At 36.4% G+C, this 15682-nt stretch overlaps 1 protein-coding gene across 1 annotated transcript in view; it reads left to right on the top strand.

The window, feature by feature from the left end:
- Positions 1–15682, top strand: part of PTPRR (protein tyrosine phosphatase receptor type R) — a 248301-nt gene that overhangs the window by 14804 nt on the left and 217815 nt on the right. The window contains exon 2 of the mRNA XM_037132152.2: positions 11771–12060. Coding sequence (XP_036988047.2) covers positions 11771–12060 — 290 coding nt within the window. The remainder of the gene's footprint in view (positions 1–11770; positions 12061–15682) is intronic.

Below are 15682 nucleotides of genomic sequence, written 5' to 3'. Positions count from 1 at the left end.
TTCAGGTCCTCTTTTATATGGAGGAAAATAGAGCCAGCTATATAAAAATAGACTAATTACTTTGGTGTTGATTTTTTATTTTTATTATAGATATACTAGACATATAACTGGCCAAAGTGTGGAGGATTTAAATAGTACTAGAGAATGGCACAGCACCTCCTCATGGGGTTATGTTTTCACATCCTAGTGACCAGTGCATAAATTAGATTTTAGGGAAAATATTCCTCAAGGAAAGTGTTCTTTCAGTATAAGCTTATCCAAGATCTTTGGGGAAGGGCCATGATGGTTTACAATTTCTGTAAATTCAATCATTGTTATCCTGTAGAGACTCTCATTTTATTTAGTTATTTTTAAATTGTTAATGACAAAATAGCTGGTTTGAAGATGAATATTTTTTTTGTCAAATTGCTCATTTGGTGTCATGATATAAAACAGCTGGGTGCACATTCAAGTACATACATATATATAGAACATAGTTAAGACACACAAATTGAATTTTACAAAACTGGCTCTATATAGACAGAGCCATAATGGACTTTTAAAAACCACTGGTGCAATTTCTGTTAAGATTAGGAGTGAGCAAGTTGTATCTGGGAGGTGATGCCATTTGTCACATCTTGGGAAGGCTGTAGTGTTCATCTGACAGACTTTGTGTTATTACTGTGGGCACTTTTAACTGGAAATTAGTACCATGGGGACCCCTTGGGTGACTGATACCAAAAGATACAGAAAAACTGGAAGAATAGTTTTAATACTAGCTTCCTTGCATGCAAGGATATCACTGCTGGAAATCCCTGCTCCTGGAAGTTCCCAAAGAGTCTTTTATTGTACTTATAGAAAAACTTGTCTTTTTAGGAAAAAAATGGCCTCATGTGAAACCTAAGTGCATTGGGGTTCCTTTTTTCTGAAATGCATTTCTAATCTCACCATAGATACATAAGAGTAATCTTCATTTCCTCATGAAAAAAAAACTAAGGCTCCACGATGAAGAAGAGAGTTTCTCAAGTTCACATCCACAAACGCAGAATGGTGGGGAAGGTGACTGAAACAAGAATCTAGGTCCCTCACCTCTTAATTCATTGCTTTTTTGAGAAGTATGTTTCTTTCCCTTCACAATGTATCAGTAGGCATTTTCTGTATAAACTTTCACATTGTATTTTTAACTTTATCCGAGAGGCATTTAGAAATCAAATGAAAGCCTCAGCATTTCTGATGTTATCCACTTATTCTCCTTTCTAGAAAGGAAAGTTTTGGCAATGTTTAAAAAACGATGGTTGTCCCTTCACAGAATAGTCAGTTGCGTTTTTGACTGTTCACTTTTTCAGGTCTTCAGAAACTACTGTTTCATACTTTTGTTCTTTTTACAAATTACTAAAATTGATTTAAACACTTGCAATACAAGGATCTATTCTGAGAGTGAGTATATAAGACTCTTCTACTTGTGCATTCAGGAATTACCAATACTGAACTTGAAATAACAAGTAACAAGGCACTCTAACTTAACATTGCAATTTCACACAGTTCTCTTTCCTTTGTTAAAGAGATTATCAAGGTTATATCCAGAATGAAATTGCAACTGTGGAATCTTGTGACCACCAAAACTCATTATTCTCATGTAAATGTTGCTTCTATAATAAGAGCACTTGTATTTTAAATGCACATGAGTATATTTGACAAGCTTCAGGTGGAGAACATTGTCACTGAACTCATAATGAAAATGGTGAATCCCAGCCCTGGCTGGTGTAGCTCAGTGGATTGAGTGGGGGCCTGTGAAGCAAAGGGCCACTGGTTCGATTCCCAGTCAGAGCACATGCCTGGGTTGCAGGCCAGGTCCCCAGTAGTAGACACAAGAGAGGCAACCACACATTGATGTTTCTCTCCCACTCTCTTTCCTTCCCCTCCCCTCTCTCTAAAAAAAAATAAATAAATATTTTTAAAAATGGTGAATTCTACTAGATATCTCATATCTACTTTTTCCTCAGTCTTTACAAGAACTGCTTTAATTCTTTGTTTTCCTTAACCCCCCCAATCTTTTCTGCCTTATCCTCTCTCTTATAAAATGATTTCATCCCCTTCTACACAGAGAAAGTAGAAAACATCAGAAGGTAACTTGTTCAACTTCTTTCACCAAACCCATTAATATTCTCGATCTCTTCTTCTCCTCAGTATTGATGGAGGTGCTCCAAGGGTCTTGAAGCCCCAAGGTCCACAAGCCACTGTGTGTTCTTAGCTCTGTGCAGGAAAAAATTCAAACATGAGCCAGCATGAAGTTTTAAGTGAAGTAGTGAGACAGAGTGGGCTACTCCACAGCACCTCTGTGGTGGTATTTATTCTTTTATTGAGACTCATTTAATCCAGGGGCAGACCATACGATAAGGGAAAGGGGTGGAAACTTCTCCAGAAAAATCTCCGTGGGCCATTTTGTGAATTTTTATGGACTTCCTGTTTCCAATCATATATTAACAAAGAGAGTACAATGAGGCTAGAGGGTCACCATAAGCTGCAGTTAGTTGCCATGTTGGATCAAGCTGGTATCTGCCAATTATAAGCTATAAATCCATTGGGGGGAGTCTTACTCTCTCCTTGATAGTCCCTGTTGCCCTTATAGGTTACAAACATTTCAACACATACCCTATCTCAATATTATAATAAAGAAATACCTCCTTTAAATCTCCAATTCAAGATCAATCTTCCTGCCTATACTCTGGGCCCCACCTCCCCTGATCATCTGTGGAGCTCAGTCTAATGATTATTCCACTTGTTCTCCCCTATGTTTTTAACCACTCCTTCTCAGACATCTTCTTCCTTTTATTGATTAAAAGTACTCAAATCTCTCCTATCTTAAAAAAAAAACAATTCCCTCAGCCCTACCTTTCCACCCTGATAACACACTGTCACTCTCTTATCACACCCAAACTTGTTGCAAGAGTTGTTCCTGCTTTCTCCTTTATCTCCCACTCACTACTCACTCCTCAATCCAATTAGTCCTAGCTTTCTTCCACACACAGACACTGACCTTATTTTATGTAAGTTTATCAACCATTTTAATGATATTTACATTAAGTGATGAGAAAACAAGCTTTGATATATTTCTGAGTGAAAAAATAGCTTATAAAACATAATATAGTCTATTGGCATTTTTGTTGCATGATTCTATGAATTTTAACATATGTATAGATTTATATAACTACTACCACAATACAGAAAAGTTTGATAACTAGAAAAAAACTCCTTCATGCTATATCACCTGAAAGACTGTGTTATCAGGGTGTAGGGTCTCGGGGGACCCTAGACCTTAACCTCTAATAACCATTTTTCTATCCTCATCACTATAGTTTTGATCTTTCTGAGAATAACATATAAATGCAATCATATAGTATGTGGCTTTTTAACTGTCTTATTTCATTCAGGCTAATGCCTTTGAGATTCATCCAAGTTGATAATGTGGACCAATTGTTCACTCCTTTTTATGGATGAGTAATATTCCATTGTATAGCTGTATTACTGTTTGTGTACCCATTGACTTATTGAAGGACATTTGAGTTGTTTCCATTTGGGGGAATGAAAATTTGCTTACTAATTTTTGTGTGAGTATAAGCTTTTGTTTCTCTGTGGTAAGTACGTAGAAATAAAATTGCTGGATCACGTGATAAGTATATTTTTATATAAGAAACTGCCAAACTATTTCTCATAGTGCTTTTGCCATTTTGCATCCCTACCTGCAAGATATGACTTTCGGTCGCTCTAGAGCCTCACCAGCACTGCATATTGTGATCATTTTTTATTTTACCAATTCTTAAAGTTTTATAGTAGCATCATATAACAATTATAACATGCATTTGTTTACTGGATAATAGGATTGGGAAAATGTTATGTGATTATTTTCCATGTATGTATTTGCCTTTGATAGAGTTCTCAAGTCTTTAGCCCATTTTTAATAGAATTTATTGGGGTGACATTGCTTAATAAAATTATGTAGGTTTCAGGTATACAGTTCTCCGATTCATTGTCTGTAATTGTGATGTGTGTTTACCATCCCAAGTCAAGCCTCCTTCAATCACCATTTATCCCCCTTTTACCCTCTTTGACCCTTCCCCACCCTCTTTTCTGCTGGCATTTACCATACAGTTCTCTGTGTCCGTGGGTCTTTTTTTTCATTGTCCCATCCCTTTACCCTTCTCATTCAGCTCCTAAGCCCCACCCCTCTGACAGCTGTCAGCCTGTTCTCTGTGTCCATAATTCTGTCTTCACTTTGTTAGTTTATTTAGTTCCTTAGATTCCACATATAAGTGAAATCATATCATACCAGTTTTTCTGACTGGCTTATTTCACTTAGCATGATACAGTACAGGTCCATCCATGTTGATACAAAAGGTAAGGCTTCCTTCTTTTTTTACAGCTGAGTGCCATTCCATTGGGCAAGCGTACCACAGCTTTTCTATCCATTCATCTACTGATGGGCACTTGGGCTGCTTCCAAACCTTGGCTTTTGTAAATGACGCTGCAATGAATATAAGGGTACATATATTCTTTCACATTAGTGTTTCGGGTTTCTTGGGATATATTCCCAGAAGTGGGATTGCTGGGTCATATAGCAGTCCTGTTTTTAATTTTGTAAGGTAACTCCATATTGTTTTCCACCATGGCCACACCAACCTGCATTCCCACCAACAGTACATGAAGGTTCCCCTTTCTCTATACACTCAATAACACTTGTTTGTTGATGATAGACATTCTGACAAGTGTGAGGAGATATGTCATTGTGGGTTTAATTTGCATTTCTCTGATAATTAGTGATGTTGAGTATCCTTTCATATGTGTATTGATTGTCTGTATATCATCTTTGAAAAGGTGTTTATTCAGGTCCTTTGCCTATTTCTTTCTTTTTAAGATTTTATTTATTTATTTTTTAGAGAGGAGAAGGAAGGGAGAAAGAAAGGGAGAGAACTGTCAATGTGTGGTTGCCTCTCATGTTCCCCCCACTGGGGACCAGGCCCACAATACAGGCATGTGCCCTAGACCAGGAATTGAACCAGTGACCCCTTGATTCACAGGCCAGCACTCAACCACTGAGCCATGCCAGGCAGGGCTCATTTGCCCATTTCTTAATTGGATTACTTGGTTTTTTGGTGTTAGTTTTATAAATTCCTTATTAATTTTGGATAGTAAGCCCTCATCAGATATATCAGTGAATATGTTCCTTCCATTCACTGAGTTGTTTAATTTTGTTAATGCTTTGCTGTTCAAAAACTTTTAGGTTTGATGTAGTCCCACTTGTTTTTTGCTTTGTTTTGTTTTGTTTTCCTTGCCTGAGGTGATATTTTAGAAAAAATATTGTTGTGGGAAATGCCCAAAGTCTCACTGCCTGTGTTTTCTTCTAGGATTTTTAAGGTTTTGAAGCTAACATTTAAGGCTTTAGTTTACTTTGAGCTTATTCTTGTGTGTGGTGTAAGAAGGTGGTCTAGGTTCATTTTTTTGCACCTATCTGTCCAATTTACCCAATATCATTTATTGAATAGTTTACTTCATTGTATGTTTTTGCATCATGTGTCAAATATTAATAGACTATAAAAGTATGGGTTTGTTTCTGGGCTTTCTGTTTTGTTCCATTGATCTATGTGTCTGTTTTTATGACAGTTTTTTTGCCATTTTGATTACTATGGCCTTGTAACATAGTTTGATATCCAACTTTATTCTTCTATCTCAAGATTACTATGGTTATTGGGGGTCTTTTGTGGTTTCATATAAATTTTTGGAATATTTGTCCTAGTTCTATGAAATACACCATTGGTATCCTGATAGAAATTACATTGCATTTACAGATTACTTTTGAGATTAACATCATTGCTTTAATTATGTCAATTCTTCCTATTCTGGAACACAGTATATGCTTCTATTTATTTGTATCTTCCTCAGTTTCTTTCTTTGTTGTCTTATAATTTTCTTAGTATATGTCTTTTACATCCGTGGTTAAATTTATTCATAGGTATTTTATTGTTTTCTGATGCACTTGTGAATGGGATTGTTTTCTTGGTTTCTCTTTCTTATAGTTCATTATGTATAAAAATGTAACTGACTTCTGGAATTTTGTATCCTGCTTCTTTACTGAATTAATTTATCAGTTCTAGTGGTTTTTAGTGGAATCTTTAGGGTTCTCTATGTAGAGTACCCTATCATCTTCAAATAATGACAGCTTTACTTCTTCCTTTCCAATTTAAATGCCTTTTATTTCTTCTTCTTGTCTGATCGCTATGGCTAGGATGTCTACTACTATGTTGAATAAGAGTATAAAAGCAGACCTCCTTGTCTTGTTCAAAGTCTTTAAAGAAACACTTTTTTGCCCATTGAGTACGATGTTGGCTGTGTGTTTGTCATACATGGCCTTTATTACATTGAGCTATATTCCTTTTATTCTCACTTTGCTGAAAGTTTTAATCAGAAATGGGTGCTGGGTTTTATCAAATGTTTTTTCTGCATATATTAATATGATCAGATGATTTTTATCCTTCATTCTGATTATGTGATATGTCACATTTATTGATTTGTATATATTATACCAGGCTTGCATCTCTGGAATAATTTACACTTGATCATGGTATATGATCTTTGTCATGTGTTGCTGGATTTGGCTTGGTAATATTTTGTTGGGGATTTTAGCATCTATGTTCATCAGGGATATTAGCGTATAATTTTCTTTCTTCGTAATGTCTTTATCTGTTTTTTTTTGGAGTTAAAATAATGCTGGCCTGGTAAAATAAGCTTGAGAATCTTCCCTCCTCTGAAATTTTTTGGAATACTTTGAGAGGAAGAAATGTTAGTTTTTGTTTGATTGTTTGGGAAAACTCACCCATGAAGCCATCCAGTCTAGGACTTTTGCTCTTTGGAAGTTTTTCGATTAGTGTCTCTGTTTCATTCATTGGAATCTGTCTGTTCAGAATCTCTTATTCTTCCTGATTTAGAAGATTGTATTATCTAGGAATTTATCCATTTTGCACAGATTGCCCAGTTTGTTTCATGTAGTTGTTCATAACATTTTCTTACAATCCTTTGTTTTTCTGTGGTGTCAGTTGTTACTTTTCCTCTTTCACTTCTGACTTTATTTAATCGGGCCTTCTCTCTCTCTCTTTATACCATTTTTTGGGGGTGAGTCTCATTAATGGTTGTTAATCTTGTTTATCTTTTCAAAGAACCACCTCTTAGTTTCATTGATCTTTTGTATTTTTTAGACTCTATTTTGTTTATTTCTGCTCTGATCCTTATTATTTCCTTTCTTCTAATCACTTTGGACTTTATTTGTTATTCTTTTTCAATCCTGTAACTGTAAAGTTAGTTTATTTGAGATTTTTCTTGTTTCTTGAGATAGTTCTATAATGCTATGAATTTTTCTCTTAGAACTGCTTTTGCTGTATACCATACACTTTGGGTTGTTGTGTTCTCATGTTCACTTGTTTCAAAATATCTTTTGATTTCTTCCTTGATCTCCTTGTTAACCTGTTCATTCTTTAATAGCATGTTATTTAGCCTCCATGTCTTTATGTGTTTTTCAGTGTTTCTTGTGATTGATTTCGAGTTTTATACCGTTATGGTCAAGAAGATGCTTGTTATGATTTTAATCTTCTTAAATTTATCGCAAGTTGTTTCATGTCCTAAAATGTAGTCAATCCCAGAAAATGTTCCATGTGCACTTGAAAAGAATATATATTCTCCTACATTGGGGTGAAATGCTCTGAAGCTATCAATTAAACCCATCTGACCTAGTGTGTCATATAAGGCCATCAGTTCCTTGTTAATTTTATTTTTGAAAAATCTGTCTATTGATGTCAATGGTGTGTTAAAATTCCCTACTATGACTGTATTGCTGTCGCTCTCTCCCTTTATGTCCATCAAGATTTGCTTTATATATTTAGGAGTACTCCTAACATATGTACTCCTATGCTGGGTGCAAAAATGTTTACAGGGGTTAAATCCTTTTTAGATTGTTCTTTTCATCATTATGTGGTGTCCTTCTTTGTCTCTTTTTTTTTACTTTCCATTTGAATAAAAGTCAAATGTAAAGGTCTTTTTCTATCTCTTTACTTTTAGTTTGTGTGTATCTTTCATTCTGAGGTAGGTCTTTTGTAGACAGCATATAACCTGTCCAGAAAAAGTCCAGCCACTGTTACTATAACAAGAATGATTTGTACGACATCGATGTAACCTGGTAGCCAAGTAGAGTGAACTGGAATGTGCATGAGTGAACAGTGACAACTTCACTGTACTAGTCAGTGGGGGCAATAGAGGCTGTTGAGTGAGCATGTGTACTCTGTGGCCATCACATTCAAATGACTGAGTGAGTAGAACAACGAATCTGCATCAGATTTTGTGTTAAGCCTTAACATTCCTCTGTGGAACTATTCAGATGATTCAGAAGATGGTAGCTATGGGTAACTGATGATTGGCAGTTTCATTATGACAACACGTCTGCTCATGCATCACGTCTCATGCAGAGATTTTTGACAAAACATCAAATCACCAAGGCGACTCAGCCCCCCTACAGCCCAGATTTGGCACGCTGATACTTCTGGCTTTCCACAAAACTAAAATCCCTTTGACATGGGAGAGATTTCAGAACATTGATGAGATTCAGGAAAATGCGAAGGGGCAGCTGATAGGGATTGGGAGAACTGTGTGAGGTCCCAAGATGCATACTTTGAAGGGAACTGAGGCATCATTGTCCTATGCCTCAGATACAATGTTTCTTGTATCTTGTATCTTCATCAATAAATGTCTCTATATTTCATAGTACATGGCTGGATACCTTCTGGATGACCTTGTACATATGGGTCTTATTTTCTTATCCATTCTGCTACCCTACCCTTTGACTGGAGCATTTAAGCCATTTATATTTATTGTGATTATTGATAGGTATGTATTTATTTCCATTTTATTCTTTTAACTATGTTCCTCTGTTCCTATTCTTCCTCCTCTAACTCCAGCTCCTCTTCCTCCCTTTCAAAGAAGACCCTTAGCATTTTCATAATACCATTTGGTGGTAACCTTTTCTAGCTTTTTCGTCTCTGGAAAGCACTCTATTTCTCCTTGAATTTTAAATGATAGCCTTGCTGAGTAAAGTAGTCTTCATTGTAGGTCCTCGGTTTTCACAGCTTTGAATATTTTATGACAATTCTTTCTGGCCTAAAATATTTCTGTTGAGAAATTAGATGACAGTGTAATGGGAACTCCCCTGTTCTAAGCTAACTGTGTTTCTCTTGTTGCTTTTAAGATTCTCTCTTTGTCTTTACCCTTTGCCATTTTAATTATGATGTGGGCCTCTTTAGGGGTCATCTTTTTTGCAACTCTTGCACTTTCTGAACTTGTATGTCTTTTTCCTTCACCAGGTTTTAGAAGTTTTCATTAATGATGTCTCCAAATATATTTTTGATCCCTTGCTTGTTCTCTTATCCTTCTGGTTTTCTTATATGCAGATGTTGTTATGCTTCATATTATCCCAAAGGTCCTTTAAACTATCATAATTTTTGTTAATTCTTTTTTCTTTTTGCTGCTCTGATTGGGTGTTTTTTTCCCTACCTTTTCTTCCAAATCACTGATTTGATCCTCTGCATCATCCAACCTGCTAGTGTATTCTTATTTCCAATATGTATTCTTCATTTCTAGCTAGTTATTTTCAATGGTTTTATGTTCTTTTTCACTAACTACATTCTTATAACCATGTTTTTGAATTCTGTATCTGATAAATTGCTTGCCTCCATTTCTTTTAGCTCTTTTTCTGAAGATTTCTCCTGTTCTTTCATTTGGTGGATGTTTTTTGTCTCCCCATTTTGGCTGTCTCTTTGCATTTGTTTCTGTGTATTAGAGAGATCTGCTATGACTCCCAGTTTTGTCAGGTGACCTAATGTAGTAGGTGACCTGTAGGGTCCAATGGTACAGTCTTCTAGATCATTTGTGCTGGGTGCTCCAGGAATATTGTTTGTATGGGTTATGTGGGCTCTTGTGTTGTAATTGAGTCTGGTTTGCTATTGGCCCATTTGTGTGTGAGATCAATCTTCAGGCTGACTGACTGTGAAGCTCAACCCCAACCACAGCCTGCAAGCTGCTGTACGGGTGCTTAACACATGAGGCAGAATTTGCATCAGCAGGATCTGGTGCCTGAAGAGATCTCCCTTTGGATATTCAGCTTATGAAGCTAATTGGATCCTGCTCTGATGTTGTCTGAAGCTGACCACTGAGTGTTTGGGGGAGGCTCTAGTGCAGTCCAGTGTCATATGCAGCATGTGACTGGTCCTGGGCAACCTGATTGTAGTTACAAGTGATCCATATTTGTGGCTCCCTTTGCTGAGCCTGGGTGTGTGTAGCAGAGACCAAGTTGTGCACCAAAGATGGATTTTACCAGTACTGGGCCCAGGGGCAAGTCAACAAAAGTCCCAAAGCACTCCCAAATTCACCTAACCTTCCTTTATGTGCTGGCTGCCTATTAGGCTTAGTCACTAAAAGAGCCTCTGGCTGTGTTCATATGGCAAGAGGTGGGTTCACGGTGAGTCACCAAATAGGGGCATGTGGAGTTTCCCAGACTGCTACAGGTTCTAATTTGGTGCCAGTGCTGGGTCTGAGGTCACTTAGCAAATGTCCCCAGGTATACCTAGTCAAGCTGCCACCCACTGGGTGCTTGTACACCTTTGTGTTGGGTGGGGTCTCAAGGAGTCATCAATGTGAGGCTACCAAAGTTTATCAGAAACAAACAGACCAAGATTTGGCTATATGAAGGGAAGGTTCTGCTCTGGTGGGTGTACAAGGGAAAAATGACCTGTGTCCCAGAGCCACACAATTCAGTCTGTCTGAGATTCTGCCAGGAGAGTAATGATCTATGAACAGTACTTGTACAGCTTTTTGTTGCCATAAGCGTATCGAGGGAAAATCTGGGGCACCTACAGTTCCGAGGCACTATGTTGGAGGCATTACTACATTGTGATCCGCTCATCCTGCTTATTATGTTATACAAAAGATCATATGTTTGCTTTTCTAATTATTGTTTGAATTAGTGGTAATTTTTTTTTACTAACATGCATATGTTATCTATTTCCTCCTGTGGCCAGTGACAAATAGAAGAATTATTCAATTCAATGGATAGTTACTTAATAGAAGAAATAAAGGTGAATGTATTGCTTTATTTGGATGGTCATATTACTAAGTAAGAAGGAGACAATGGGTATTGTTGTAGACCTAGAAGATGCTACCACAATAAGTGTGCTCAGATTTGTGCCCACAGGGAGCTTAAAATACTCTGGAAGCATATATATATATGTATATATATGTGTGTATATAGATACACATACATACACGTGTGTGTGTATATATAACTATAATATAACCCAAATAAAAAACTATTAAATAAGAATTATATGACATGCTATTGATTAAAGGCAGGAAAGCTTAAATAAGTGGTTGTCATTTGAACAGATAGGACATACGGGAACAGAGGCCCAACAGGATGTTAAAACTGTGGGTTTAGATAAGGGTAGAAATTCCTGACTAAAAGAGGTATTAAAATATCTAATAAGACTTTTCCAACTACACCCACTTCTGTGAAGCCACCATGTCATCAGCGTGTTCTATTTGTTGGGGATCACAAAGCAGGGGAAGATGACGGAGACTAATCTGAATCCTTCACAGGTCTTTTAGCTTCTTAGAATGAACAACTCTCAATATCAGATAGTTCTACTCATCCTACTGAATAAGGCCTTTGATTTTTATTTCTGTTTCTTCCCCCTTTCAGGATGCTTTTCAGGAAATAATGATCACTTTTTGGCACTTCATCATAAGAAGAGTGGGAAGCCAGCATTCCTTTATCACCATTCACAAGACATTGAGAAGAGCCTGGATATAGCTCCACAAAAGATGTACAAACATTCCTCTTCTGAAGCTCAAATGAGTAAACACCACACAATTGTTAATTCAGCATTTCCTCGACCTGCGTATGATTCATCTCTCAATCTGTTGGCTGTGGCTGGTCAAGATCTCGAAGTGGAAAACCTTCCGATCCCAGCAGCAAATGTAATTGTGATAGTAAGTATTGCACTTGATTAATTCTGATGCTTTCATCTGTGGTTGATGTTGAAAAAAATCTAATGGTGAATAGTTATCTTTGGATTTCAGTGATTTTTTTTACCACAGCACTTTTCACTCTCTAATATTTTCTTTTTGTTACTTGATTGTTGTCTTTTGGCTGGCCTTTGAATTTGAGGAGCCCATTAAATAAAAAAAAACTTTGCCTGCCCCTGGTCAGGTAACTCAATTAGAGGGTGATCTTGATATGCCAAGGTTTCAGGTTAGATTCCCAGTCAGGGCACATACAAGAATGAACCGATGAATGCGCGAATGAGTTGAACAACAAATCAGTGTTTCTCTCTCTCTCCCTCTCCCTTTTCCTCTCTCTCTCAAAATCAATTTAAAAAAGAAAGAAACCTTGTCTATATCCTCTGTGCACAGCACACTGCTTGGTATAGAGTAGGTGCTTAATAAATATGTGAATTAAAATTTGCTTTCGGAAGTCCTTACAAGTACAGTGTATTATATCCTGCACTGAGCCTCCTTTTCTCCATGAAAAATCTCTTCTAAGCAGATATGCTTTAATATTTTTATATAAATAATTAATACTTATTAGAGATCTTCTGTTCACATGATCGAAATTGTAAGAAATGAAGAGCCCACTGAAAGGGAAGAAGTGTATTAGGCGGAGGGTGGTTTCCTGTCACTTGAGTCAATAAAATGGTTTGGGAGGAATTAGTGAATAATATTTCTAATACCACTGAACAAACATTGTTCTTATTAGTCAAGGTGGTGCAAAGGTCCCACTCCTTTATTCTTAGGGTATGTAATCCAGGCCAGAGTTCCCAGTGTGTGGAGATATCATAGTTTCAATACATGCTGAGATCAATACACTATTTAGACTATCAATCATCCCCTTCAAGTTTAAAATCACTGTAGGAGGCGCCATGTAAAACTACAAATCAATAACTAAATGGCTGTTATTGCATTTATGCCCCAAAATATAATAAAATATGTTGACTTTTAAGGCCATAATAATTCAATGAAGGCATGTTTTTGCATTTTGGAAATCTCTTTATGCATCAGATATAATGACGTTTAACAAGCTTTTTTCTCTTTATTTTTTTATCTGCTACATATAGGTGCTTTACCTGGTATTAAGAATCAAAGGTCTATTTAATAATGTTTTCAGTTAACGTACATGTAATATTTATTGTGATCCAGTCTTTATTTGAGGTATCTAGAAATAGAGGCAAATGAAATGGCTCTGCTTTTGCTCAAGAAATCTCTGGGGGGGAATGTCAGTAATTCAATAAATAACATAAATTGAGAGCACAAGATGAGCTCTTAAGAGAAAATATGTGGGTCATTTGCCTTTTGAAATACTTGAACGAATTCTCTGCATTTACATGAGTAACAGATGTTCTGAAGGTGAAAGCCATGTATTCAGTGAAGATAAATGATGTTAATGATGTCTCTGTATTTGGTTATGCCCGTGATAATGCTAGGGCTCATGGGAGATATTTCCTGTAGTGACATCGTATACCCATAGTCATCAACTCTTAAAGTCACTGTGAATTACAGTTCAAGAGGTTTGTCCTATCTTACAATGTCATGTACTGTTTAGTTCATTTAATATTATGGAGGATAAAAGGCATCAATAAGGAATTCTGGCATGTCATTTCACTTTTAGCTTATTTGTGGTTTGCAGAGTCATGAAAAAGGTGTGCTTTTTCTTTGGGGTGATGATTACAAAGAGGTGATAGGTTATTTCACTGCATTAGCCTTCCTTAACCTCTTTTGATCTAGGATCTAACCATTTGTGGCTTTGATAGTTTGCAACAACTGCTAATGTTTCCTGTAATCTACTTACAGTACTGATGCACATGGTGATTTAGTGGGAAGACCTAGGAAGTGGGATTATTTTGAAATAAATCAATAATGTTCAGTTTACAAAAAAAACAGAGGGTCAACATTCAGTCAAGTATCAGCTGGTTTGAAGGTTCATCTATCCAGAAAAGACATTTAGTAATGGAGTACAGATGATGAATGGGAGAGGTTCTGGTGACTAAATGACTTTGATGGAGTAATTAATGTGTGCTTATGTGACTAGGGTGTGTGTGTATATATATATATATATATATATATATATATATATATATATATCAGAATATTTTGCTTGAGGAATATTGCAATGGTACCAAAAATTATTTTTTAGATTACTTTCTATAAAAATGAACAATGTTAATAATAGTATAATTTCCTAAATTAGGAAAATTATTGGGATTTTTCCCAGCTAGAATAAAAAAACATTTCCAACCTCCAAAATATATATGTAATTTCTAAACCTTCCTATCTCAGAGGCAGATAGAACATTTTTCCTTTTATATTTCTCTCTCTCTGTCTCACTCCTGACATCATTAAGACAGTGAGTTTTAGAATGAGATATTTAACTAGAACATGAAAGATGCATATGTCCCCTTTCCTTTCCTGAATTCTAATTATATCCAAAAAGCATTTAATAAGAGCATTTGTGTACAAATGAATTTTTTCCTTTTATTCTTTTATAATCAAGAAAAATCTGTAGTTTATTTACTCCAAGGAGAGGCCAGCATAGTTAAAATGTTTATCCCAAAGAATGATAATTGTGCTCCAGAAGCTTAATTAAGAAGCTATTAATAAGATTTTTGTACAAATTCAGTGTAGAAGGAAGGTGAATGTCTTCAAGGTCACTGCTGTGATAGAAGCCAAAACAACAACAATGGCTTTCACCAAATGTGTGCTGGAAACTTCATAGCTCCTATAACTGGACCCCCAAGATACTCATTATGGCACACACAGCCACAACATCAGGAAGGAGGGACCCCCGGATAGTCAGAGAAAATGGTACAATGGATGCAGTTGCAGGTCTTTCCAGTTCAGCAAGATCAGCAGAAATTGTTAAATGAAAAATATTTCAATCTGGGAAAAATATGAGGAAACTGGGGATTAGGAAGGCATTGAAATATGAATGGTGGAATATAAATGGTTTACTCCAGAGGATGGGACTGAGGAAAGGAAAATAAAATAAAGAGAAGGAAGAGGAGGAGAAGGAATATGAAAAAGAGGAGGAGAAGGAAGGAAAGAAAAGGGGATGGAGAAAGGAGAGAGGGAAGGAAGTGGAGAGGGAGCAGGGAGGGAAGAGACATGGTATAGTGTCAGTTCTTAGGGCAATGGAAAGACTTCTGTGAGTACATAAGAGTATGAGGGAGAGTTTTTAGGAGGCCGAAGTGGTCTTTGTGAGACTCCTAGAGTTCAAAAGCTTTTTGTCTTGCTCATCATTTGCCCAGATCACCACATGGACGGACATTTTCTTGTTTTTTAACACAGATTTTTTTTGCAAATATTTTTATCAGATAGTTGATTTAGATAACTATTAAAACCAAATACTTTGAATAACTCTGATTTTCAGTTACATCCTGAACTCTGGTTGTCGCACCTTGAACCGCGGCTTGGTTCTGCTGTTGACCAATTTTTTAGTTTCATCTTATAGGGAAACAGATAATTCCTAGCTGTGATTTGAAGGGCTTTGAAAGTCCAGTCTTCTCATTGCCTTGCCACAGTAAATAAATTTTGTATCATTTAGTGCATTATATCATGT

Source organism: Artibeus jamaicensis, unplaced genomic scaffold, assembly GCF_021234435.1.
Source record: "Artibeus jamaicensis isolate MK-2021 breed Jamaican fruit bat unplaced genomic scaffold, CSHL_Jam_final contig_233, whole genome shotgun sequence".
Taxonomy (NCBI): domain Eukaryota; kingdom Metazoa; phylum Chordata; class Mammalia; order Chiroptera; family Phyllostomidae; genus Artibeus; species Artibeus jamaicensis.
This window is presented reverse-complemented; position numbering and strand designations above follow the sequence as displayed.